This window comes from Hippichthys cyanospilos, chromosome 7 (genome assembly GCF_059441005.1).
Source record: "Hippichthys cyanospilos isolate Australia breed blue-spotted pipefish chromosome 7, RoL_Hcya_1.0, whole genome shotgun sequence".
Taxonomy (NCBI): Eukaryota; Metazoa; Chordata; class Actinopteri; order Syngnathiformes; family Syngnathidae; genus Hippichthys; species Hippichthys cyanospilos.
In genome coordinates, this window is record NC_142375.1 from 1407938 (window position 1) to 1433339 (window position 25402).

Consider the following 25402-nt stretch of genomic DNA (forward strand, 5'->3'; position numbering starts at 1 on the left):
CAAGATCTGGCCGTCCCCCTAAACTTTCAGCTCATACAAGGAGAAGACTGATCAGAGATGCAGCTAAGAGGCCCATGATCACTCTGGATGAACTGCAGAGGTCTACAGCTGAGGTAGGAAAATCTGTCCATAGGACAACAATCAGTCGTATACTGCACAAATCTGGCCTTTATGGAAGAGTGGCAAGATGGAAGCCATTTCTTAAAGATATCCATAAAAAGTGTCGTTTAAAGTTTGCCACAAGCCACCTGAGAGACACACAAACATGTGGAAGAAGGTGCTCTGGTCAGATGAGACCAAAATCGAACTTTTTGGCAACAATGCAAGACATTAATGTTTGGCGTAAAAGCAGCCAAGCTCATCACCCTCAACACAGCATCCCCACTGTCAAACATGGTGGTGACAGCACCATGGTTTGGGCCTGCTTTTCTTCAGCAGGGACAGGGAAGATGGTTAAAATTGATGGGAAGATGGATGGAGCCAAATACAAGACCATTCTGGAAGAAAACCTGATGGAGTCCGCAAAAGACCTGAGACTGGGACGGAGATTTGTCTTCAAACAAGACAATGATCCAAAACATAAAGCAAAACGTACAATGGAATGGTTCACCAAAAAACATAAAGGTGTTAGAATGGCTAAGCCAAAGTGCAGACCTCAATCCAATAGAGAGTCTGTGGAACGAATTGAAAACTGCTGTTCACGCTCTCCATCCAACCTCACTGAGCTCGAGCTGTTTTGCAAGGAGGAATGGGCAAAAATATCAGTTTATCTATGTGCAAAACTGATCGCGACATACCCCAAGCGACTTGCAGCTGTAATTGCAGCAAAAGGTGGCGCTACAAAGTATTAACTCAATGGGGCTGAATGATTTTGTACGCCCAATTTTTCATTTTTTATTTGTTAAAAAAAGTTTAAAATATCCAATAAAGTGTGTTCCACTTCATGATTGTGTCCGACTTGTTGATTCTTCACAAGAAATTAGTTTTATATCTTTATGTTTGAAGCCTGAAATGTGGCAAAAGGTCAAAGTTCAAGGGGGCCAAATAATTTTGCAAGCTACTGTGTGTATGTATATATTTAAGCCTCCATTGTTTCATAAACACCAAGTGCTCACTGTCAACTTTTTTTTCTTTGACATTGCTGCAGATGGGTTCTGATCTGACCAATAGAAGAGCGATAATTGAAAATGGCTCACTCATTTGCTCTCTCTCTGGCTCTCTCATTCTTCTTCGAGGCGCTGCAAAATCATGTTATTGCGACGTCAGTGACATCTGGTGTTGGAATGTCTGTCATAACAAGTCAAAATGAAATGAATGGAATAATTCAAACCAAACCTTAATTCTGTGCCATCATAGGCGGGCCGGATTAGAAAGACCAACGGGTTGGATCCGGACTGCGGGCCATAGTTTGCCCATCCCTGGTGTGCCCTCACAGCACATCTCCCTGTATTTGTACTTACAGAAATGTTGCCATATTTAATGATCAAAAACGATTTTAATTTTGGATTAAAATGGAAAATGGATTGATAAGTGAATACCAGCCAACAAACATTAATATTTATTTTAAAACTCTGAGAGTGATACCTGCCTGCCCTGACTACACATCACTGCTGTATAATAATGCCTAATGTGTGATGCGCAGGGTTTCCCAAGATGGAAGTGTGCCAGGAATACTTCGGGCTGCCGCCGCCGCCCACCAGCTTTGGCCGCCCGTTGCACCTCTCCAAGGGCGACGTGGTGGAGCTGATGCGGGCGGAGGCCGAGTTGTCTTGGTGGGAGGTGCGTCTGCTTTGATTTTCATTCTCATGAGAAATTAACTGTTTTATCTGTTTTTGTTTTTTTTAGCTGCATATAAAGTTATAAATAAAGGGCAATGACATGTTTTGCAATTTTCTTAAATTTTTATGTATGTATTTTTATTGTGATTTTTGTATATCTTTATTACTCATTTTTTTATTTAAAATCCAGTGGAATAATGTTATGAAGTTTATTTGTAAAATAAAAACATTTAAAGTGACAGATTTTAGTTACGATTTGCATAATTTTTCCTTAATTTTTTGCGAATTAACGAATTATTAACTGTCAAGGTCCTTAATAATGCATTTTAAATCATTTAAAACAATTAATTCCCCCATTCTCTGTCTTTATTACTTATGTTTTATTAAAAAAGCACCTGATTTATTTTATTAAGTTTATTTGTAAAATAATTCACTTTGATTGGTCGTATAAACATTTTAAAAATTAATATCCTCCCAAAATGTCTATTTATTTCAGTCTATTCCACTCCCACTTCCACGCAATTTCTTCCACGACATGAAAATATTATGGAATGAATTATCTGGAAAAATAGACGCCAAAGGCTTCATCTCACATTGCTTTATCTCTGTTATGAATAACCCCGAGACACGAGTGGGTGGAGGACCCCGACACGACACGCTGGGTTCAGCTTCAAAGATTTATTAACAAAAATCGCACGGCAAGCGTGGGGAAAAAGGTGCTACAAAAGGAGAGACCAAACAGGTCTAAACGATTAAATAGTCTGGCACAAGGGGACGGGGTCAGCAGGAGGACAATCAAAAAACTAGGAACAACAAAAAGAGGCCCGGAGGAGTAGCAAAAGGCAAACGAGCAACGAAGCAAAAAAGCATAAGGCAAAGTACAAAGAAAACGCGTGACTGCGGAGACTCGAGATTAGAAAACACTGGAACGACTAGGGCTTCGATGAAGAGAGGCTCAAGAAATAACCCGGCGATTGTCCTCCTGTGCCGGCCGCCTTAAGTAAGGCCTTGATGATGATGGTCGTCAGGTGCGCGGCCAGTGACCCCGCCCTCTCGTCATGGCAGGAGGACCTCGCCTTCAACAAAAAAGACATGATAAGCCAGGGATGTGACAATCTCCCATTTGAGAGAGATGGTCTAAAGGTACCAAACCTAATCTGGTATTACTGGGAAGCTCAATTAAGAGCTGCCAGAATGTGGTTTTTACCCAAGTCACAATTATCCTGGGTAAAAATGGAGGCACTGTCCACAAAACTACTAGGACTTGATCTATACTCTGACTCTGTTAAAGAATTTAAAGAAAAACACACCAAATCCGTTTGTTAAGAATACTTTGATGATATGGTATGAGGGGCACCCAGTGGCGGTCCGTGCATTTCACACTTAAGCCTTCAGTGATTCGACCCCTCATGCCCACTACTGGGCTGCACAGGCTATTTTCTGGAGCATTTAAATATCAATAAACCCGCATCATCAATTAAAACCTATCATTATACGTGATACTGCCAAAACTTAAAATAATTAACAATTATAAATTTTTGTCCACAAAGTTTCATGAAGTCCATCAAGTCTCATATCGACGCGGCATGTTGGTGACAGCTGTGGGAAGCTGGATCCAAAATGCAGAGGCAGGATATGAGATGAGCTCAACAAAAATATTACTCGCAGAACCTGGGTGAAACACGAAAAAACACTGGATCAAAAGTAACAACAGAAAAAAAAAAAAAACTCGGGGGGGCGGGGACAATGAGAGCGAGACAGGAAATTTGCGGAACTGGCACAAGTGCGGACGGCAAAAACATCATACGACATTATACATAGACATTAGACAACTAAATAACTAAACTGGCACTTTAAAGGACAAAAATTGCGCAAACACAAAACAGCTGGACGGAGCGAGAAGGCAGCGTGGAGGAGACACTCGAGCTGGAACACGCTCATGACAGGTGACACAAATTACCGGTACACTAACGACAGACGCTAATGAAAAATAACATGAACTCATAGGCCAAACAACTAAAACTCCACAAAATAAATCCACAACAGGAAAAACCTGGACCCGGAGTTTCTGCATTTTATTTCCAATAATAAATTCTTATGTATTGACATGGATGCCAATGCTGGAAGTCGCGTCGGTCCAATTTCACTTTTGCTCTTCTTCAGCCATTGTAGGTTAAAAAAAACACAAAAAAACCCACAAGCGATTAGATTTGAACTTTCTGCTAAATATCTGCAGGTCTGGCTTCAACATACGCTCAATGGTTGCTTAATCATGAGCTAACGGCTAGCTCATGGTTGAGCAACCATTGCAACATGCTTTTTTCTTTTTTTTTAAATAACTTTAACTACTTTAACTACTTCGAACGTTAAGTATGGTGGCTCAAGATAGCACTGCCTTCCTGCAGTGAGCATACAGTCACGTCACGTTCAACGTGAGTCCGCTCGATTGGCTATTACAGTGGTCTATTAAGTATACGGACGGCTCACATATCCACCTGCGCTTGCCTACAAGCCCGTGCCGTGTTGATGCGAATGCCCCGGCTTCTGGCTAAGGCAGATTTCATAAAGCCTGGTGGCACAAGTTAGCTGAATTCTGCATGGCTTAAAACTATAACAAAAAACTACAGGACTGCTAGGTGCGTAACCAAATTGATATAATGTGACACGAAAAGAACCGAAGAACTGAATATGGAGAATAATTTTATATATAAATGATATATTTTTTAATAAAAATAAATGTAAAATGAAATTGACTTATATTATAATTATTATAGTTTATTATAGTGATGGTAATGTCAGGTTATTTTAGTCTACCAGATAAGGCCTTGCTGGCCCTGATGGGCCACCACTGTGGGCACCAAGCATTAGGGGATAGCCCACTTCTAGCCTGTCTTACACCAATCTGGGGAAATACAGAATTCAAACCAGGTAAAAATGACTTGGGCTTTAAACAGTGGTCACAAAAAGGAATTCGTAGGATTATGGACCTTTATAATAGTGACACATTTATATCTTTTAATGAAATTAAAGACAAATTTAACATTCCACAGTCCCACTTTTTTAAATTACCTGCAGATGCGTAGTTTCATGTGCTCATTTACTAAACTATTCAAATTCTCACCCCCTGTTGTTGGCACTAGAAAAGTATGTAACTCAACCTCACCGGGACAAAGATCAGATCCCTATGTTATACAAGCTATTTTCAACATATTCCAGAGTCATCAGACACAAAGAGAAAATTGTGGAGTGTAGACTTGGGTGAGGATATACCGGTACTAGATTATGAATGGAGCCAAATATGCTCTGAAGCTCACAAAATATTGATGAATTCCAGATTCAAACTGATACAATAAAACTGGATAATGAGATTATACATTACCCCAGTAAAGAAGAACAAATTCAATTCACATATTCCAGACATATGTGTGAAATGTCAAATTCACAAAGGCACATTTTTACACTGTATATGGGAATGTGATAAAATACAGAACTTCTGGAAATAATTATAATTTCCAAAATTATAAGCAAGCCAATTCTTCTAACTCTTAAACTCGGTATTTTGGATCTTTACCCTGAAAATCCTTACTTAAATAAATATGAAATAAAACTGATACATATTTTAAAGACACCGTACTTTTCTGTGATGTAGTTTTCTTTTTGATGTATTATTTTGATTTAATATTTTTTACATTACAACTTGTTTATTCAAAGATGAGCTATGATGTGGGTGGGTGTAGGGTGGGGTTTGTATGTCAATTTGTATGTCCAAAATTGCTAAAAGTTTATCATGTATTCGATATTGGTATACATGTTGACATAAAACCTAAATTAAAAAAAAGAAAAAGAAAAATATTTCTGTATATAGTTTCATGGGATTAACCAGCAAAAAAAATGTTCCACAAAATTTTAAAACTGCTGTGCAAAAAATACTGTGTATGTTTTGAGCCTAGCATACACATTCAATAAAAACTGGACAGTTAATTTTGAATGAAATAATAAATCATCTGTTCTCTGCCACTCAGGGTCGAAACTTGACTGGAGGTCAGACAGGCTGGTTCCCCTGCCGCAGAGTTATCCCTTTCTCATGTGTGAGTTGCATAAATGGCATATGGCGCTTGCAAAAAAAATCTCAGCAAAAGTCAAGGAGAACGCTCTACTTTATAGGTTCATATAAGTGTGAATGGGCTCGATTATTCGGAACTTAGTCACAAGAGGGTGTGCAGACCTTTGGAACTATCCCAGTTGTTTTTCTGCTTCCCCAGGCAAAGACTTGTTTTTGGTTTTTCCAAAACTTTGCAATACATTTTTTGTAGTCGCTTGTAATTACAAAGACATGGCATTTGAGGCAGGGTGTGTAGACTATTTCCATCCACTGCATGTGATAAAATAAAATGTGCTTTTAAAAGCAGGTGAGTGAGACTGTTTAGCAGCTAACAACATTGTGATTTCACCTTTTCCTACAGAGGCCCACACCTGACCTGTCTGCTTTCAGTTGGTGAGTTTTATTGCATTGAAAAATATCCATCCATTCATTATCTTCCACTTATCGGGAGTTAGGTCGGGGTGTGTGTGTGTGTGTGTGTGTGTGTGTGTGTGTGTGTGTGTGTGTGTGGAGGGGGGGGGGGGGGGGGGGGGGCAGAAGCCTCAGCAGGGAAACCCAGACTTCCAGGCCAGCCCAGAAACATCTCTAAGTGAGAGCAAGGACACCCAGCAGAGGAAACTTATTTTGATTTCTTGTATCTGGGATCTCATTCTTTTGGTCACGACCCACAGCTCGTGACCATAGGTGAGGGTAGGAATGTAATTCGACCAGTAAATGGAGAGCTTTGTCTTTCGGCTCAGCTCTTTCTTCACCACAATAAAGTACAGTGTCCAAAACACAGCAGACGCTGCACCGATCCACCTGTCGATCTTCCGCTACATCCTACCCTCACTCGTGAACAAGACCCCAAGATACTGACACATCTCCACTTGGGGCAGGACCTCATCCCCGACACAGAGAGCGCAGACCCAGAGAAAGACCCTTTTCCGACTGAGGACTATGGTCTCGGACTTGGAGGTGGTCATTTGCTTCACACATGGCTGCGAACCGCTCCAGTGAGAGGTGGAGGTCACTGCCTGAAGAAGCCAACAGACCACATCATCTGCAAATAGCAGAGATGAAATGCTGAGACTCCCAAACCGGACCCCCTCAACACTTCGGCTGGGCTTAGAGATTCTGTCTATAAAGATAATGAACAGAATCAGTGACAAAGGAGTTTTTTGACCACCTCAGTGACTTCAGAGATGGGAGATCCCACCTCGGAGGTTCAAGACGTGTTGGTGGAAATGGGGAGGTCTTCGAAGTATTCTACCCACCGGTTCACTACATCCAGAGTTGAGGTCAGCAGCACCCAATCTCCACTTTACAGAGTGTTAATAATGCACTGCTTACCCCTTCTGAGACGCCGAATGGTGGACCAGAATTTCCTCAAAGCTGTCCAGAAGTCGTTTTCCATAGCCTCACCGAACTCCTCCCATGCCTGAGTTTTTTCCTCAGGGACGCTGAAGCCGCACACTTGGCCAGTCATTACCCGTCAGCTGCCTCTCGAGTCCCACAGGGCAAAAAGGCCCGATAGAACTCCTTCTTCAGCTTGATGGCATTCCTTACAGCTGGTGTCCACCAGCGGGTCCGGGGATTGCCACCATGACAGGCACCAACCACCTTATGACCACAACATCGATCAGCCGCCTCCATAATGTAGGTGCGGAACATGGTCCATTCAGACTTAATGTCAACCACCTCCCACGGGATGTGGAAGAAATTCTGCCGGAGGTGGGGGTTGAAACTCCTTCTGACAGGTGACTATGCCTATTAATTCTTTAACTTTACCCTCACGGTATGTTTGGGTCTGCCATGCCTGACTGGCATCATCCCCCTCCATCGGAGTAAAACACCATCAGGTGGTGATCAGTTGACAGCTCCGCCTCTCTCTTCACCCAAGTGTCCAAAACATGTGGCCACAAATCTGACGATACAACCACAAAGTCTATGATCGAATTGCGGTGTAGGGTGTCCTGGGGCCAAGTACACATATGGACAGCTGATGTTTGAATATGGTGTTCGTTATGGAACATTTTGTCACGAGCACACAAGTCAAATCACAAAGCACCACTCGGGTTCAGATCAGGGAGTCCATTTTTCCTAGTCACGCTCCTCCAGGTCTCACTCTCACTGCCTACATGAGCTTTGAAGTCCCCCAGTAGAAGGAGGGAGTCCCCAAAGGGTGTGCTCTCCAGCACTCCAAGGATTACAAGAACGGTGGGTACTCTGAACCGCTGTTTGGTTCATTAGCACGAACAAAAGTCAGGACCCGTCGGCCCTCCAAAAGGCGGAGGAAGGCTACCCCCTCATCCACCGGGGTAAACTTCAATGTACAGCTGCTGAGCCAGGGGGCTATAGGTACGCCCACACCTGCTCTGCACCTCTCACCGTGGGTAATTCCAGAGTGGAAGAGAGTCCAACCTGGAGGACTGGTACCAGAGCCTAAGCTGTATATGGTGGGTTAGTCGAACTTTTTTGGAACTTCTCGGCCTCACACACCAGCTCAGGCTCCTTCTCTGCCAGAGAGGTGACATTCCTCTCTGACATTCCCAAGAGCTAGCTTCTGTAGCAGGGGATTGGTGCGCCAAAGTCTCTGCCTTTTTTTTTTTGACTGGCCTGAATAAAATATATTATGTAGTTATAACATTTTTCGTTGTCACTATAATTCTGTCATTTCAAAGTGTCTTTGTCTTACACTTGCGTATGAATTGTTCTTCAATATTAATCGTTTCCTCGAATAGAATTTATTTTCAAATAGTAGGAACTTTTATTATAAGAGTTTTCATGCAATAGAAGCAGTGGTGATTGTCAGTACGTTGCTTGCAGGTTTGCTGGCAACATGGACCGACCCGCCGCCAAGAACCTTCTCACGTCTCGCTCTTGTGGAACCTATCTGGTCCGGCAGAAGGACGGCGGAGAGTTTGCCATCAGCATCAAGTAAGCGCTCGTCATTTCCTTGTAACATGAGTCAAAGAAGGTAATTGTTCTGCATCGGCAGGTTAAACATGGACATCAAGCATATCAAAATCACATGCTGCGACGGCCTGTTCCGCATCAACGACAAGAGGGCCTTCAAGGGTTTGGTGGTAAGGACATGAACATGAAACCAGAGATATTGTGGATCTTATGTTCAATAGCTGTGACATCACCATGCCTGCTAACGACTAATGTACAGCCCAGAGATAACTGTATTTTCTGCACTACAAGCTGCGCCCAAAGGCCTTGAATTTTCTCAAAAGCTGAGAGTGCGCTTTATAATCCGCTGCACCATATACAGCGCCAGTTTTCATTTTTGGGGGACAAAAAAATAAAATAACCTCACTGCCATGTAAATTGTTCAATTTTTTTACCCCTGCATTTTAGTTATGTTTTACATTTAAAATTTTTATGACTGACATTTTGATATGCTTTTTTGATATGATATATGTTCCAAGTTTTAAGTATTTTATATAGGAACAAGGTGCATTGACTTTTCTTAAAAAAAAAAAAAGTTGTGATTTCTTCTTTTTCTGAATCCAGAAAGTTTTTAAAGACAAAACAATATAGTTTAAGGTTTTTAATATCAATTTGGACAGTGTTTAAAAAGAATAATTTTTTCAAAGTTATATAAATGTATACCATGATTTTATATGTCCGGCCCACTTGGGAATAAATTTTCCTCCGATTTTCCTCAAGTATATACAACTTTGACACCCCTCTTTCAATGTAATCAAGAGTTATTTTTCTCCTTTCTTCAGACAATTTCAGACTAGCTTCTATTCAATGCAACCTTATAATTCGGTGTGCCTTATATGAAAAGTTGACGGTGCGTCTTATAGTGTAGAAAATATGGTTAAAAAAACATTTAATTTTTTGATGGCTCTGACGAATGCTGTTGTTGTTAGGAGATGATTGAGTTCTACCAGCAGAACTCCCTGAAGGAGTGCGTCAAAGACGTGGACTGCACACTACGCACACCCTACAAGCAAGCTGAGCAGAGCAATGACCACAAGCCCTGCGATGCTCCTAAAGGTTTGGATTTTTTTTTTTGCATCATCATTGTAGGACAGCATGACAATATAACAGATTTACGCTATTGATATTTTTTTGTACCTGTAATGTAAATAGGGTAATTTGGGGGGGGGGGGGGGGGGGGGGGGCAATTCTAAGAGATTTATCGTCACATGTATAGCGCGAAACCACAGTGAAATTCTTACTCTGTCCACCTCCCGAGCAGACCACATTTCAAATTGAACAAATAATTGAATATTAGAAAAGAACAGTTCTGATGTCGCAGTGGTTGAAGTCACCCGTTGTGATGAACACAGCGTCCGGCTCCCTGATCTCATGTTTGCCAAAGTCTGGGCCCCTCCGCAAACAGTGCGTGCCTCCAGCTCATCCGCTGAATCCCGTGCATTCCCTGCCAGCCAGGCCTCAATAAAATGCTAGTCTGGGTTCTTAGCTCGTCGCCTGAGGCAGCGGACGCCAGCACTAGGCCAGGCATAGGTGGCGACATCCCAGTCACTTCACCACCAGCGTGCCTCATGGCTTCCTTCATGCCTTCCTTACCTCATGGCTCGCATTGGCCCCAGCTGTAATGGCTGCCAGCCCCTCATGCGCAGCCGGAGCTAACTGAGCAAGCTAGTGATGGCTCCCCTGGGGCTGGTCGCGGAGCTTTGCCTGCCAAGTGTTGTGACGGTTTCCATTGAGTGAGGAAAATGTAGTAAACTTGACGATGATACTGTCAGACCTGAGAAATGTTGCAAGGGAAGTGAAAGACTTTCGCAAGGACACTAAACAACAACTACAAGACTACAAGCTTGACAAAGCTAACTTGAGTCTGAGCGATGTGGAAACAAAGGTGGCCAAACACAAAGAAAAGTTCACAAACACAGAGGATATGTTGGCCGAGATGATTACAATACACGTAAAGCTCTGGTCTAAAATGATCTCTTTGGGAGCTCTCTCAAGGAGGGAGATACTCAGACTTTATGGGATACTGGAGGGAGCAGATCACAATTTAGCCCGCTTGAAGGTATTTTACGATGGACCAAAAATCTACGACACGGCGGAGGAGGTGACGGCAGATTTGGCCAAGAGGGCGTTCCCCGTGTATAATGTACTTCTTTTTTTTTTTTCCAATTTCTTTCCATTTTTGCGCATTTTTTATATTATTTTATTTTGAAATATTTTTAATTTTCCTGGAAAAACCCGCGAAGAACTGAGACTGCGAAGTAGGAGGGATCACTGTATACGTTTGTTACATATGGTTGTATTTTTTTCCGTGGGGTGAGCGGTTGTCTACTGCTGTCGGGGGCATGGGACTTGGTCGAATTTTAGTTTTTGATGCAAAGTAACCCAGTGAAAATACTTTCTTTAAATGTGAATGAGGTTTTGAATGTGGTCCAAATGAACAAGACATTATCCAAAATTAATAAAAGAAAAAGCGTATATTGCTCTACTCCAAAAGACGCATATGAGTCTGGAGGAACACCTGAGATTAAAAAGAAGGCTTTAAACATGTATTCTCCTCATCAGATAAAACAAAACACAAGAGAGGAGTGGCAATACTAATCTTAGGAACACTAAATTGTGAACACATATCTGAAATCAGCGATGATGAAGGGAGAAATGTTAAGATAAATGGAAAAATAGAAGGAGCTGATCTTACAATTATAAATGTATATGCTCCACCAGGAAGTGACTGGTTATTCTTCAGGAGCACTCTAAATTTTAATTTTCAAGGTGTGGTTATATGTGGGGGAGATTTTAATTTCAAGCTCGACCCCACATTAGACTCCTCAAACCCTACAAACCAAATTTCTCCCCTCATGAGGAAGGTCAAGACTTATCTGATAGAAATGGGGATAAAGGATGTTTTAGAGAGTTACGCTCTGCTAGTAGGGACTATACGCATTATTTGAGCTCATTTAGGGTTTCTGCCTGACTTGACTACTTTTTTTATGTTTAATATAGATGAATTCAAGGTTAAAGGCTGTAATATATTAACAAGAGACCTTTCTGACTACAGTCCTATTTCTCTGTTAATTCAGAATATAATATTTAATTACCCTGTTATTGTTATGAAAATTGAGGAAGACATAAAGGTTATTCTGGAACTCAATGATGCGGGAGAAATTCATCCCACCATTTTGTGGGACATGCTTAAAGCTGTAATGAGGGGCAATTTAATTTCTATAACCTCACCTAGCCAAATCTTGCTGTGCAGGCAGAAATGAAAAGGTTACCAGCAGAAATTGATGATACGCAGGAGGCCCAAAAAACTATAACCTTCTTAAAACAGAAATACTGTCTCATGCAACGGGGGGGAAATCAGCAAAATACTTGGCCTATAAATTAAGAAAACAACAAAAAGAGAATACAATATATAGAATTAGACATCCTACAACTAATGTATTGAAGACTGAGTTTGGGAAAATTCAGGATAGGTTTGATTTTTTTTTTTTTTTTTTTAATAGAAATCTGTATTCTCAGCCTAAGGCTGCAGATGACAATGACATAGAGAATTTCCTTAGCTCCCTGCACTTGCCTGTGATCCCGGAGTCAAGGTATGAGGATTTTACAAAGAAAATTACAATGGAAGAAATTGATACAGCTATCTCCAGGCTGAAACCAGGGAAGGCGGTCTGCCCCGATGGGTATGATAGCCACTGGTATCGCAGTCTAAGGAAAATATTAAGCCCACTGGCACTGAGAACATTTCATTCCGTACGACAGGATGGGGTTATTCCACCTTCCTGGAGAGAGGCAAACATATCAATTATCCCAAAAGAAGGAAAAGACAAACAAGAATGTGGAAACTATAAACCATTTAGTGTCCTTAAATTGGATTATAAACTATTTACTTCCATTCTCTCTCGCAGACTTGAGAAAGGCTGGGTAGAGCAACAATCCAAATCACAAAAAACAGTGATAAAAAATGTTTTTCTTACCGCCTTTACCGCCTTTGTGAACGCACCCACGCTTAACAGATCCTTTTTTGCAGCCCAACTTTTATACCTGTCGCTTAAGCTTATTTTGCTTGCCGGCTAGCTGCGGTTGACCTCGACTTCTTTATCGGAATTATTGATTATTATTATCGATCAGTGATTGCAATGACTATTTTCGGATTCTTTCAAGTCCTGCTGACGGTAGTCTCATTTTAATCCAGCAGAAGAACAATGATTAAACAGGCAGTGTGATTATGTGTTTGTAAGTGATTTACATTCGCGTTCATGGTGAACATTGCTGCCACCTTTATTTATTGTTGTTGTTCATTTTCTTGGTTGGATCGGCTGCGTGTTCATTGAAGTCTCGGGGACCCCTTTTTGGTTCACCCCGCCGAGACTTAAAAAGTTCAATTATAGGTGCGACAGAAGTCAGTTTTTTTTTTTTTTTTTGGTGTGAATTTTTGATAGAACTTTCGCACTGTCGTTCAACTTCCATACAGTTCAGGCTGCCTGCACTAAAATGATTGGACGGGGCATTGGACCATTTCTTTACCTCGGGTGATTGTTAGTTTGTTTTCTCTGGTTCACTTAAACATGCCTTGGGACACACTGTTGTTAGGGAGTGCCCCCCACCCCCCATGTCTAATTCTTTTTATTTTTTAGTACTTCTGTTTTTTTAGTACTTTGTTTTGTTATCATGATCAACAAAAAGGTGTTCCATATTTGTTGTGTCTCATACTCTATATTCTGAATGCTAGTCCCTTTTTTTCTCTCTTTTTGTCCGTGCGAGAGCAACGAGTGGTAAGGCTAGTGATGAGACTGAATAGAAACTGGAAGCTATACTGGTGCAGGTGTGTTAGATATGTGTGTGAGAGTCTAAATGTGTCTGTTTGTTTTTTGTTTTTTTTTTGCCCCCCCAACACTACTCACCCGCACCTCCAACCCCCCAATTGCATGTTATTCACGCCAGCTCTTGCTGTGAAGGGTGAGTAATGTCTCATATTCGTACTTCGCCCGATCTGGGATGTAGATTGGTGTCATGAAATGTTAGGGGAATCAATGGACTACCAAAAGAGAAAAGGTGCTTTTCTCATTTGAAACAGCTCAATGGGGACATTTGTTTCCTCCAGGAGTTTCATCTAAAGTGCTCAGAGATCTCCCGCCTTAAGCGGCCCTGGATGGGTCACGCTTTCCACTCATCATTTTCTGCAAGGGATAGATAGCGGTGCGGCGATTATCATTGGTAAAAGCATACCGTTTGAACACGAATACGGTCACTGACCCAAACAAACGCTTTGTCGCCGTTATGGCTAAGTTGTTTGATATTCCAGTACTCCTGGTAAGTGTCTATGCTCCGGTGTGGGATGACGATTGATTCATCACCCGACTTTTCTCCTCCTTCCCAGACATAGATCAGTATTATACAATTCAGGATCCCATTTTAGACAGGTCCTCCTCCAAACCTGTTGGTTTGGCTAACTCTGCCAAAACATTGAAGACTATAGGGAACCAAATTGGTCTGAGTGACACCTGGAGGTTTCTCTACCCATCTAATAAGGCTCTCTCATGTTTTTTCCCATGTTCTCCGTATCCACTCAAGGATTGACTTTTTCCTTTTGGACACCAGGCTACTGGATTGGGTGTCCACCAGTGTGTACCACAGCATTGTGGTTGAACTTTGAACTTTCCAAATTCCATAGCTCCAATCATCCAATGGAAGCTTTCTAATTTTTAATGAAATATACGGATTTTAAGCTTTTTTTCCAGGAAGAAATCACTACTTTTTTTTTTAAATAAACAACACAACGGACATTTCAAGAGGCATACTATGGGAGATGTTCAAGGCATATTTGCAGGGGCAAGCTATTTCATTTTAATCTCAGAGGAAGAAGGTAGAAACTGGCAGGCTAACTTGTCTCTCAGAGCGTATTTTGCAAATTGACAGACAATACGCCACTGATCCTTCACATGCTCTTTATGATGAACATCTTAAACTGCAGGCTGAATATGACACTCTAACAACAGTGAAGGTGGAGGCAAAACTGTGAGGACCAGACAACGTTACTTTGAGATGGGAGATAAAGCTGGAAGACTTCTTGCTCACCTAGCCAGGATTGTGGCGCTTTCGAGGCTAATTCCAAGGCTAAAGTCGTCATTCGGAGAAGTCACTTCTGACCCTAAATAGATTAACAACATTTTCTTAGGTTTCTACTCAGACCTTTATAAATCAGAGTGCGTACCAGGAGTCTGGGAGTGTCACAATCCTTCAGAAAGCTTGCTTACCCAAAAGTCGATGCTGATTTGACTGAAAAGCCTGGCGTTCCTCTTGTGCTGACGGAGGTGCGTGAAGCGATTAGTCAGCTGCAGGCGGGTAAATCCCCAGGCCCTGACGGCTTTGAAGTAGAGTTCTATAAGACATTTGTGGGCTCCGTGGCTCCACACCTGGGGAAATACTTATGAGGCTTTTTCCACTGGCAGACTGCCTTCAACTCTTTGTAAGGCTAATATTTCTTTTCTTCTGAAGTAAGATAAAGAACCCCTAGAATGCGGTAGCTATAGACCCATTAGTCTTTTAAACGTTGACCAAAAGATCCTGGCCAAAGTTCTGGCAATGAGATTACAAAAAGCATTGCCCACATTGATTTCCGCTGACCAGACAGGTTTTATATGGAGCTTGTCGTACAATAAAAGACAGCTTCTTAATATCATTGGCTCCACCGGACCTGGTCCGCCTACGGTAGTGGTCTCCTTGGATACGGAGAAGGCGTTTGACAGGGTTGAGTGGCAATACTTGTTTTATGTTCTGGCAAAATTTGGTTTTAGCACAGAGTTCATTTCATGGATCAGATTGCTTTATGAGTCCCCAAACGCACATAACATCACAAACTGTTTCAGCTCTTCTCCTTTTACTTTGCATCGGTGTACCAGGCAGGGCTGCCCTCTTTCCCCCATCTTATTTGCTTTGGTCGTGGAACCATTGGCCATTTGGCTTCGATCTGTGGAGAGGATTGAGTGTATCTCAAGATGCGGCATCATTCATAAGCTGTCCCTTTATGCTGACAATTTGCTGCTTTATCTGTAAAATCCCTCTTCGTCTGTCCCCATTGTCATAGACATAATGACTCCATTTGGGAAATATTCAGAATGAATGCAAGCAGGACTTGGCCCACTGGTCGGGTTTTCCTCTTTCATTGTTGGGCAGGGCCAACTTTGTCATAATGGTGGTGCTCCCTAATTTTCTTTATCTGTTTCAACACATCCTCTCTTTATAAGAAAACGTTTCTTCTGTCAGCTAGATCGTCGATCTAATCATTTTTGTGGTCGGCCAAGCCCCCTCGCATTAAAAAGGCTTTGCTACAATTACCAAAATGTCAAGGTGGCCTCACGCTACAGAGTTTTATTCAATACTACTGGGCATGCAATATCATAAATCTTACCCGCTGGTTGGACAGAGGTTTTGACACACGTCCCTCCTGGACCGAAATTGAGGTCCTCGAGGCTTCCGCTACATTTCCTCCTTACTACACGGTTGTCATTCAAAATAAACAACGTTTCTTAGAACAAGGTTGTCCTCAGCGCTCAAAAAATTTGGACTCAATTTCGTAAAAATGATGGCCTGATTGAACCATCGATTCTTGCCCCGATAGTCCGGAACCATCTATTCATACCGGCCAGTTCTGACCCTACCTTTGCCAGGTGGCGAAGCAAGAGCCAGGTGCAGATCCGGGATTTGTATGTAGATGACCATTTTGCCAACTTTGGGGAGTTGTCCGGCCGGTTTCAGCTCCCCCAGTCTCACTTTTTCCGTTTCTTACAAATCAGGTTCAATCTGCCTGTTCGAATTTTCCCAACAAATCGCCTGAATCCTTGATTGAACAGGTGCTCACAGTGGACATAGACCAAATAGACATATCCATCATCTATAATTTAATGGGATCATCTAGCCCTCAATCACTAGATCTTATAAAACAAAGATAAGAGGAGGATCTGGGTGAGCCGTTACTAGCTCACCTTCAGTGAGACATGGAAACCCCTCTATGAATATTTAGAAAATGTTGTGATTTGCTCAGACAGCGAGGAGATGCCCCCCTTTTTATTATTTTATTTTATTTGATGTTTTATAGGTTTTGATGTTAAAAAAAAAACAAAACAAAAAAAACTATGTCCAAGCGACGCAAGTTGATTAAAAAATATGCGTCCCCTGGGAAAAGTTATGCGTCACGGACACGGGGACGCAGGCAAAATGGAGCACTGTTGATGTAATCCCTTAATGATTTCAATTGGCTAGCTGGCTATAAACTTAATACCTCGAAAATGCAGTTAATGACACTCAACTACACACCAACTGCCACTTTACGCATAGAATTTAAACTAAATTGTGAGAATGAGTACATCAAATACCTCGGGATCCAATTGACCAGGGATTTTTCAGGACTTTTCCAGGGCAACTATGAACCAGTATCTCTCAACATTAAGACTGATTTACAAAGGTGGAACTTATTGCCCTTTTTGAGCCTTAGTTTGAGCATAAATGCAGTAAAGATGAACGGTTTTTCCAAGATTGCTATACCTATTTAGTAATCTACCAATGGAAGTGGGCGACAATCAATTTAGAGAATGGGAAAAACTGATTTCAAGGTTCATGTGGCATGGCCAAAAGCTGAGAATTAGGTTTGCCACACTTCAACTTCCGAAGGAGGCCAGATGTTTAAGCCTCCCTTGCCTGAGAAACTATTACAAAGCAGCCCAAATAATGCTTCCCAGTCGCTTTTATTGGTGGTACAATGACACATATGTAGCTACTTGGAAAACGATTGAGGTGGGTTTGTCAACTTAATTACCCATTCAAGCCACACTACCTGATAAGGGACTGATGGGCAGATTAGAGAGGTTGGGAAACCCGTGGATATCGACACATGTCAAGTTTGGCAATCAACCAGCATAATTCAGTATGCGGACGACACTACAGTCATCGGGCTGATCACTGGTGGAGCTGAGACAACATACAGGAAAAAGGTGGCAGAACCTATCAGGCAGACACTACAGGAGCCTGAGAGCCAGAACTGCCAGACTGACAAACAGCTTCTACCCAAAAGCCATCCGGATTTTCAACAAATCGCTCACAAACTAATCTGCTTCCTACTGCACGCATAAACAATATCCTGCACTCAAAAAAAAAAAAAAATGTGTACATGATATTCTGCACCACATAATTAGCACCGTTGTCTCTCTTGTTTAAAATGATTATGGAATGTAGTCTGCTGCTCGGGGAAGTGAACAGAATAAGAATGTCATTGTGTGGTACAACTATACATGACAAAAAATCTCTTGAATCTTGAATCAATTCTTGTGGGATCTACAAGATGGTGAAAGCGTTTAGGTGTTTACTCCCAATAGACTCAACCCTGATTTTAGATTATGGCGAAGATATGGAATCTCAACATTTCTTTCTCTCGTGTATAAGAAAAACTATTTGTGACTTTGAAATCTTAAAGAACAAACATTGTTCCATTTTCCCCACGGAAAGGGTTGACCACTGTGTGCTCGGAATGACTCAACTCTTCATTGTTTCCTTTTTTGTTTCTCTTTCTTTATTTTGATGCATAAATGGATGAAAGAAGCAGGTGAAACTGCAGCAAGAGGAGTATTAGGTGATAACCTAAACAATTTAAACATACTATCACATGCAGTCATTTTCAAACAATTGCAAACCAAACATTTATCATTTGTATAAAATATATATTGCTAAATATATCATACATGTATAAGACAAACAATAATAATGATACGTTCCACTTAATATATTGGTCTTTTGACAACTCAAAAGGAAGGTTGTGTAGCGTCACATAACCAACTACATCTCCCAGAATGCTTGCCGCTCCAGGGAGCAATTTGACAGCCAGGCAAAACTTAGGATAAATTAGTGAAGAACTAAACAAAAGAAGCGTTCAAAGTGCGCGGCACACATCAAATCAAACTAAACAATCAAGGTACTTTTAAATGTCGCTGGGGCGTCCTTGCATGTACCGAACAAATGTTGCACGTCACTACGGCATCCTTGTGCTTACCGAATAAACATAACAGCACGAACGTGAACACTAAAGTAAAGTTGTTTCACAGTTCGAAAACCAACGCAAATCAATACAACCGAAATATGCGAATAAATCCCAGATTACAAGGAAAGAAAGAAATGTGTTACCAGTTGACTCACACCGGGTTGAAACGCCGTTGACGTGTCTTGGCGTCACAGGTGACAACGATGTTTAATCACGTCTGCTTACGTCATATTTAAAGGGTGGCCTTTTATTTGTCTATAAATAAAAAATATATGTCTATAAATAAATCTATTTGTTTATTTATTAGGGCCCGAGCAGCTACCGCTGCGAGAGCCCTCTTGTTTTTCTCCGGATTATTAGGGCCGGAGCTGTGACCACTGCGAGGTCCCTATTGTTTTTCTCCAGATTATTATTATTATTAGGGCCGGAGCAGTGACCACTACGAGGTCCCTATTGTTCCTCCCCAGATTATTATTATTATTATTATTATTATTAGGGCCCGAGCAGTGACCACTGCGAGGTCCCTATTGTTCCTCCCCAGATTATTATTATTATTAGGGCCCGAGCAGCGACCGCTGCGAGGTCCCTATTGTTCCTCTCCGGATTATGATTAGGGCCCGAGCAGCGACCGCTGCGAGGTCCCTATTGTTCCTCTCCGGATTATTATTATTAGGGCCCGAGCAGTGACCACTGCGAGGTCCCTATTGTTCCTCCCCAGATTATTATTATTAGGGCCCGAGCAGTAACCACTTCAAGGTCCCTATTGTTCCTCCCCAGATTATTAGGGCCCGAGCAGCTACCGCTGCGAGAGCCCTCTTGTTTTTCTCCGGATTATTATTATTATTAGGGCCCGAGCAGCTACCGCTGCGAGAGCCCTCTTGTTTTTCTCCGGATTGTTATTATTATTAGGGCCCGAGCAGCTACCGCTGCGAGAGCCCTCTTGTTTTTCTCCGGATTATTATTATTATTAGGGCCCGAGCAGCTACCGCTGCGAGAGCCCTCTTGTTTTTCTCCAGATTATTATTATTAGGGCCCGAGCAGCTACCGCTGCGAGAGCCCTCTTGTTTTTCTCCGGATTATTAGGGCCCGAGCAGCTACCGCTGCGAGAGCCCTCTTGTTTTTCTCCGGATTATTATTATTAGGGCCCGAGCAGCTACCGCTGCGAGAGCCCTCTTGTTTTTCTCCGGATTATTATTCTTATTAGGGCCCGAGCAGCTACCGCTGCGAGAGCCCTCTTGTTTTTCTCCGGATTATTAGGGCCCGAGCAGCTACCACTGCGAGAGCCCTCTTGTTTTTCTCCGGATTATTAGGGCCCGAGCAGCTACCGCTGCGAGAGCCCTCTTGTTTTTCTCCGGATTATTAGGGCCCGAGCAGCTACCGCTGCGAGAGCCCTCTTGTTTTTCTCCAGATTATTATTATTAGGGCCCGAGCAGCTACCGCTGCGAGAGCCCTCTTGTTTTTCTCCAGATTATTATTCTTATTATTATTATTAGGGCCCGAGCAGCTACCGCTGCGAGAGCCCTCTTGTTTTTCTCCAGATTATTAGGGCCCGAGCAGCTACCGCTGCGAGAGCCCTCTTGTTTTTCTCCGGATTATTAGGGCCCGAGCAGCTACCGCTGCGAGAGCCCTCTTGTTTTTCACCGGATTATTATTAGGGCCCGAGCAGCTACCGCTGCGAGAGCCCTCTTGTTTTTCTCCAGATTATTATTATTATTATTATTATTAGGGCCCGAGCAGCTACCGCTGCGAGAGCCCTCTTGTTTTTCTCCGGATTATTAGGGCCCGAGCAGCTACCGCTGCGAGAGCCCTCTTGTTTTTCTCCGGATTATTATTATTATTAGGGCCCGAGCAGCTACCGCTGCGAGAGCCCTCTTGTTTTTCTCCGGATTATTAGGGCCCGAGCAGCTACCGCTGCGAGAGCCCTCTTGTTTTTCTCCAGATTATTATTATTATTATTATTATTATTATTATTATTTACTGTGCAGCGCTTTTCCATTTTTGAGGGCCTAAACATGCACGAAAAGTCACCAAAATTTGCACATTTGTCGGGCCCGGTGAAAAATTGGATATTTTTGTGTTTCCCAAAACAATGCAAAAAAAATGGCTCTGCAGCGCCACCTAAGGTCGAAAAAGTGCACCTGGTCCCGGCCCGTTTGACCTAGAGCTATGAAAATTTTTAGGCATATGTAGGACCTAGAGACCTACAAAAAAGTCAGCGTGAGCCATGTGCTCAGATGTACAGAAAAAGAGTTATGAATTTTTGAATGTGCATTTTTGGCCCATTTTTGCACGTTTGCAGGTCCCAAACTGCTCCTTGTTTCTCCCAAACGCTTTACTCAATCGCCTTCAAATTTGCTGTGGTCCATATTCACACATAGGGGCACAATTGGGCAAAATTTGGTGCAGATCCGCTGACATATATGATAGGGGCGTGGCTTCAAATTATGTGTTCAATTTTTCCTTCGCCAAGAGTGACAAAAACCTTAATAACTTTGATGTACTAGCTTAAAAAAATCTAAAACTTCATAGACACATGGAAACTTATGTCTTTAACACCTTTAAAAAAAGTTTTTTTAAATACCTACTAGCGCCGCCTAGTGGTTGATTAAAATGTCATTTTTTACACTCTCATGTATTGTGCTCAGTCTGTTTGAGTAAAACAAATGAAAATTGGTCAAAATATCATTAAGACATAGAATATTAAGGTTTTAAAATTTTACGACTTTTCGATAATGGGCGTAGTCTGCACGCCACCTCAAAGTCAGATGACTCGCCAAAACGAAAAAAGTGGCTGTAATTGGCCCCAAAATGGCCTTATGAGTGGAAAATAGCCTCTCACTCCCGGCCCGTTTGACCTAGAGCTCCAAAAATTTGTAGCCTTATGTAGGACCTCGAGCCCTACAAAAAAGTCAGCGCGAGCCCTATGCTCAGATGTACAGAAAGAGAGTTATGAATTTTTGAATGTGCACTTTTGGTCCGTTTTTGCTCATTTGCAGGTCCCGAACTGCTCCTTTTTTCTCCCAAACGCTTGACCCGATCGACTTCAAATTTGCTGTGATGTTTTATCTGACTGTCAGGCACAATTGTTCAAATTTTTGTGATGATCCGCCATCAAATATGTTGGGGGCGGGGCTTTATATTATGCCTTTGATGATTACTTTGCCACATGTGAAACAAACCTTTATTACTCAGCTTTACAAGCTTAGAAAAATCTGAAACTTCACAGACACATGGAGACTCAAGCCCTTAACACAAGTGTTTAAAAAAATATTCAATTGCTTATAAGGCCATCTAGTGGCAAACAAAAATGTCAGTCTGATGTCTCGCCAAAACGAACAAAGTTGCTGTGTTTGGTCCCAGATGGTCTTATCTTTTCTAAACTTCATATATTTGATGGGTTTCCAATGCGGAATACACCTAACAACGTATTTTTTGTTATAGTGCGAGCGCCACCTAGTGGCAGCCAAAAATAGAGCATTTTTTAAACGTTTTTATGTGTTTAGCTGAGCCCTTTGATGTAATATCGCTGAAATTAGGTCTGAAAAGCCTCTAGACAGCCCTGCTGACCTCCACCAAATTTTACGAAGTTTCGATAATGGGCGTGGCCTCTACGACCATTTTCATTCCGAAGCTTTATCTGTCCAGTAAAAGTTGCTCTAATTTGACCCAGATGATCTGATCTTCTCACAATTTCACACATTGGATGAAAATATTCTCCTGAACATATCGACAAAAATATATTCCAGTTTAAAGCTAGCGCCACCTAGTGGCTGCAAAAAATGTCATTAGTCGAAAGATTACAGTCAATCCTGTTTGGTTTGACCTACAGCTATGAAACTTTGTAGGCAAATGAAGGACTGCAAGACCTACAAAAAAGTCAATAAAAGTGATGTGCTAGGATGTACAGAAAAATTGTTAAGAATTTTTTTAATGTGCAGTTTTGTCCCATTCTTAGACATTAGCTGGTCTCAAACTAGTGCCTTTTTCTCTTAAACGATTCACCCCATTACCTTCAACTTTGGCATGAATCATTATCCAACTGAGGGGCACACATAGTCCAAATATCGTGAAGATCTCTTGACAGAAAAGATGGGGGCGGAGCTTCAAATTATGTTTGATACTTCCTTCGCCAAGAGTGACAAAAATGTTAATAACTCAGCTATGACAGCTTCAAACCATCTGAAACTTTCCTGGGACTTTAAAAGTCATGCAATAATACAGCTATGTGATAAACTTTCAAATCATTTACAGCGCCACCCAGTGGCGGACAAAAATCTCATTTTTTATACTTTTATGTACTGTGAAATGCCTGTTTGACTAAATGAACTAAAAAATGGTCAGAAAAGCTATGACACATTGGAACATTAAGGTTCTCAACTTTTATGACTTTTCATTAAAGGGCGTGGCCTCTATGCAAACTCAAAGTCTAATGTCTCCCCAAAACGGTGAAAGTTGCTGTAATTGGACCTAGATGATCTGATGTTTGCAAAACTTCATATATGGGATGGGAGTCCAATGTGAAACACACCTACAAGCCTATTTTTTATCATAGTACGAGCGCCACCTAGTGGCAGCAAAAAAAATAGCAAATCCTTAATTTTTTATGTACTCTGCTGAGCCCCTTAAAGTGATATCCTTAAAATGTTTTCTGAAAAGCCAGTGGCCATGCCTTATGCCCCCCACATATGAGTACAATGTTTCGACAGTGGGTGTGGCCTATATGGCATTGAAAGTCACAAAATTGGAACAATAAAAGCTGCAGTAACTCCACACACATTTTCCCACCTTGTCTAAATTTTACATATTTGGTAAGAGTCCTGCACTGAAGTCATCTACAACTACTTTTTCATCGTTCATAGTCCTTGTTCATACCCCGACCTGTTCATACCCAACGTGCACAGGACTGCGAGGGCCCTTTATAGCTGCTTGCAGCTCTAGTTAGGGCCCGAGCAGCTACCGCTGCGAGAGCCCTCTTGTTTTTCTCCGGATTATTATTATTATTATTATTATTATTATTATTATTATTATTATTATTATTATTTACTGTGCAGCGCTTTTCCATTTTTGAGGGCCTAAACATGCACGAAAAGTCACCAAAATTTGCACATTTGTCGGGCCCGGTGAAAAATTGGATATTTTTGTGTTTCCCAAAACAATGCAAAAAAAATGGCTCTGCAGCGCCACCTAAGGTCGAAAAAGTGCACCTGGTCCCGGCCCGTTTGACCTAGAGCTATGAAAATTTTTAGGCATATGTAGGACCTAGAGACCTACAAAAAAGTCAGCGCGAGCCATGTGCTCAGATGTACAGAAAAAGAGTTATGAATTTTTGAATGTGCATTTTTGGCCCATTTTTGCACGTTTGCAGGTCCCAAACTGCTCCTTGTTTCTCCCAAACGCTTTATTCAATCGCCTTCAAATTTGCTGTGGTCCATATTCACACATAGGGGCACAATTGGGCAAAATTTGGTGCAGATCCGCTGACATATATGATAGGGGCGTGGCTTCAAATTATGTGTTCAATTTTTCCTTCGCCAAGAGTGACAAAAACCTTAATAACTTTGATGTACTAGCTTAAAAAAATCTAAAACTTCATAGACACATGGAAACTTATGTCTTTAACACCTTTAAAAAAAGTTTTTTTAAATACCTACTAGCGCCGCCTACTGGTTGATTAAAATGTCATTTTTTACACTCTCATGTATTGTGCTCAGTCTGTTTGAGTAAAACAAATGAAAATTGGTCAGAATATCATTAAGACATGGAATATTAAGGTTTTAAAATTTTACGACTTTTCGATAATGGGCGTAGTCTGCACGCCACCTCAAAGTCAGATGACTCGCCAAAACGAAAAAAGTGGCTGTAATTGGCCCCAAAATGGCCTTATGAGTGGAAAATAGCCTCTCACTCCCGGCCCGTTTGACCTAGAGCTCCAAAAATTTGTAGCCTTATGTAGGACCTTGAGCCCTACAAAAAAGTCAGCGCGAGCCCTATGCTCAGATGTACAGAAAGAGAGTTATGAATTTTTGAATGTGCACCTTTAGCCCGTTTTTGCTCATTTGCAGGTCCCGAACTGCTCCTTTTTTCTCCCAAACGCTTGACCCGATCGACTTCAAATTTGCTGTGATGTTTTATCTGACTGTCAGGCACAATTGTTCAAATTTTTGTGATGATCCGCCATCAAATTTGTTGGGGGCGGGGTTTTATATTATGCCTTTGATGATTACTTTGCCACATGTGAAACAAACCTTTATAACTCAGCTTTACAAGCTTAGAAAAATCTGAAACTTCAGAGACACATGGAGACTCAAGCCCTTAACAGAAGTGTTTAAAAAATATTCGATTGCTTATAAGGCCATCTAGTGGCAAACTAAAATGTCAGTCTGATGTCTCGCCAAAACGAACAAAGTTGCTGTGTTTGGTCCCAGATGGTCTTATCTTTTCTAAACTTCATATATTTGATGGGTTTCCAATGCGGAATACACCTAACAACGTATTTTTTGTTATAGTGCGAGCGCCACCTAGTGGCAGCCAAAAATAGAGCATTTTTTAAACGTT

General features: G+C 41.7%; 1 protein-coding gene across 3 annotated transcripts in view; it reads left to right on the forward strand.

The window, feature by feature from the left end:
• The window catches only part of vav1 (vav guanine nucleotide exchange factor 1), a 104176-nt gene that overhangs the window by 67787 nt on the left and 10987 nt on the right, over positions 1-25402 (forward strand). For all 3 annotated transcript variants that reach the window (XM_088418583.1, XM_088418584.1, XM_088418585.1), the window contains 6 exons: positions 1643-1779; positions 5801-5866; positions 6242-6273; positions 8689-8799; positions 8861-8948; positions 9747-9873. In XM_088418583.1, the coding sequence (XP_088274709.1) occupies positions 1643-1779; positions 5801-5866; positions 6242-6273; positions 8689-8799; positions 8861-8948; positions 9747-9873 (561 nt within the window). The remainder of the gene's footprint in view (positions 1-1642; positions 1780-5800; positions 5867-6241; positions 6274-8688; positions 8800-8860; positions 8949-9746; positions 9874-25402) is intronic.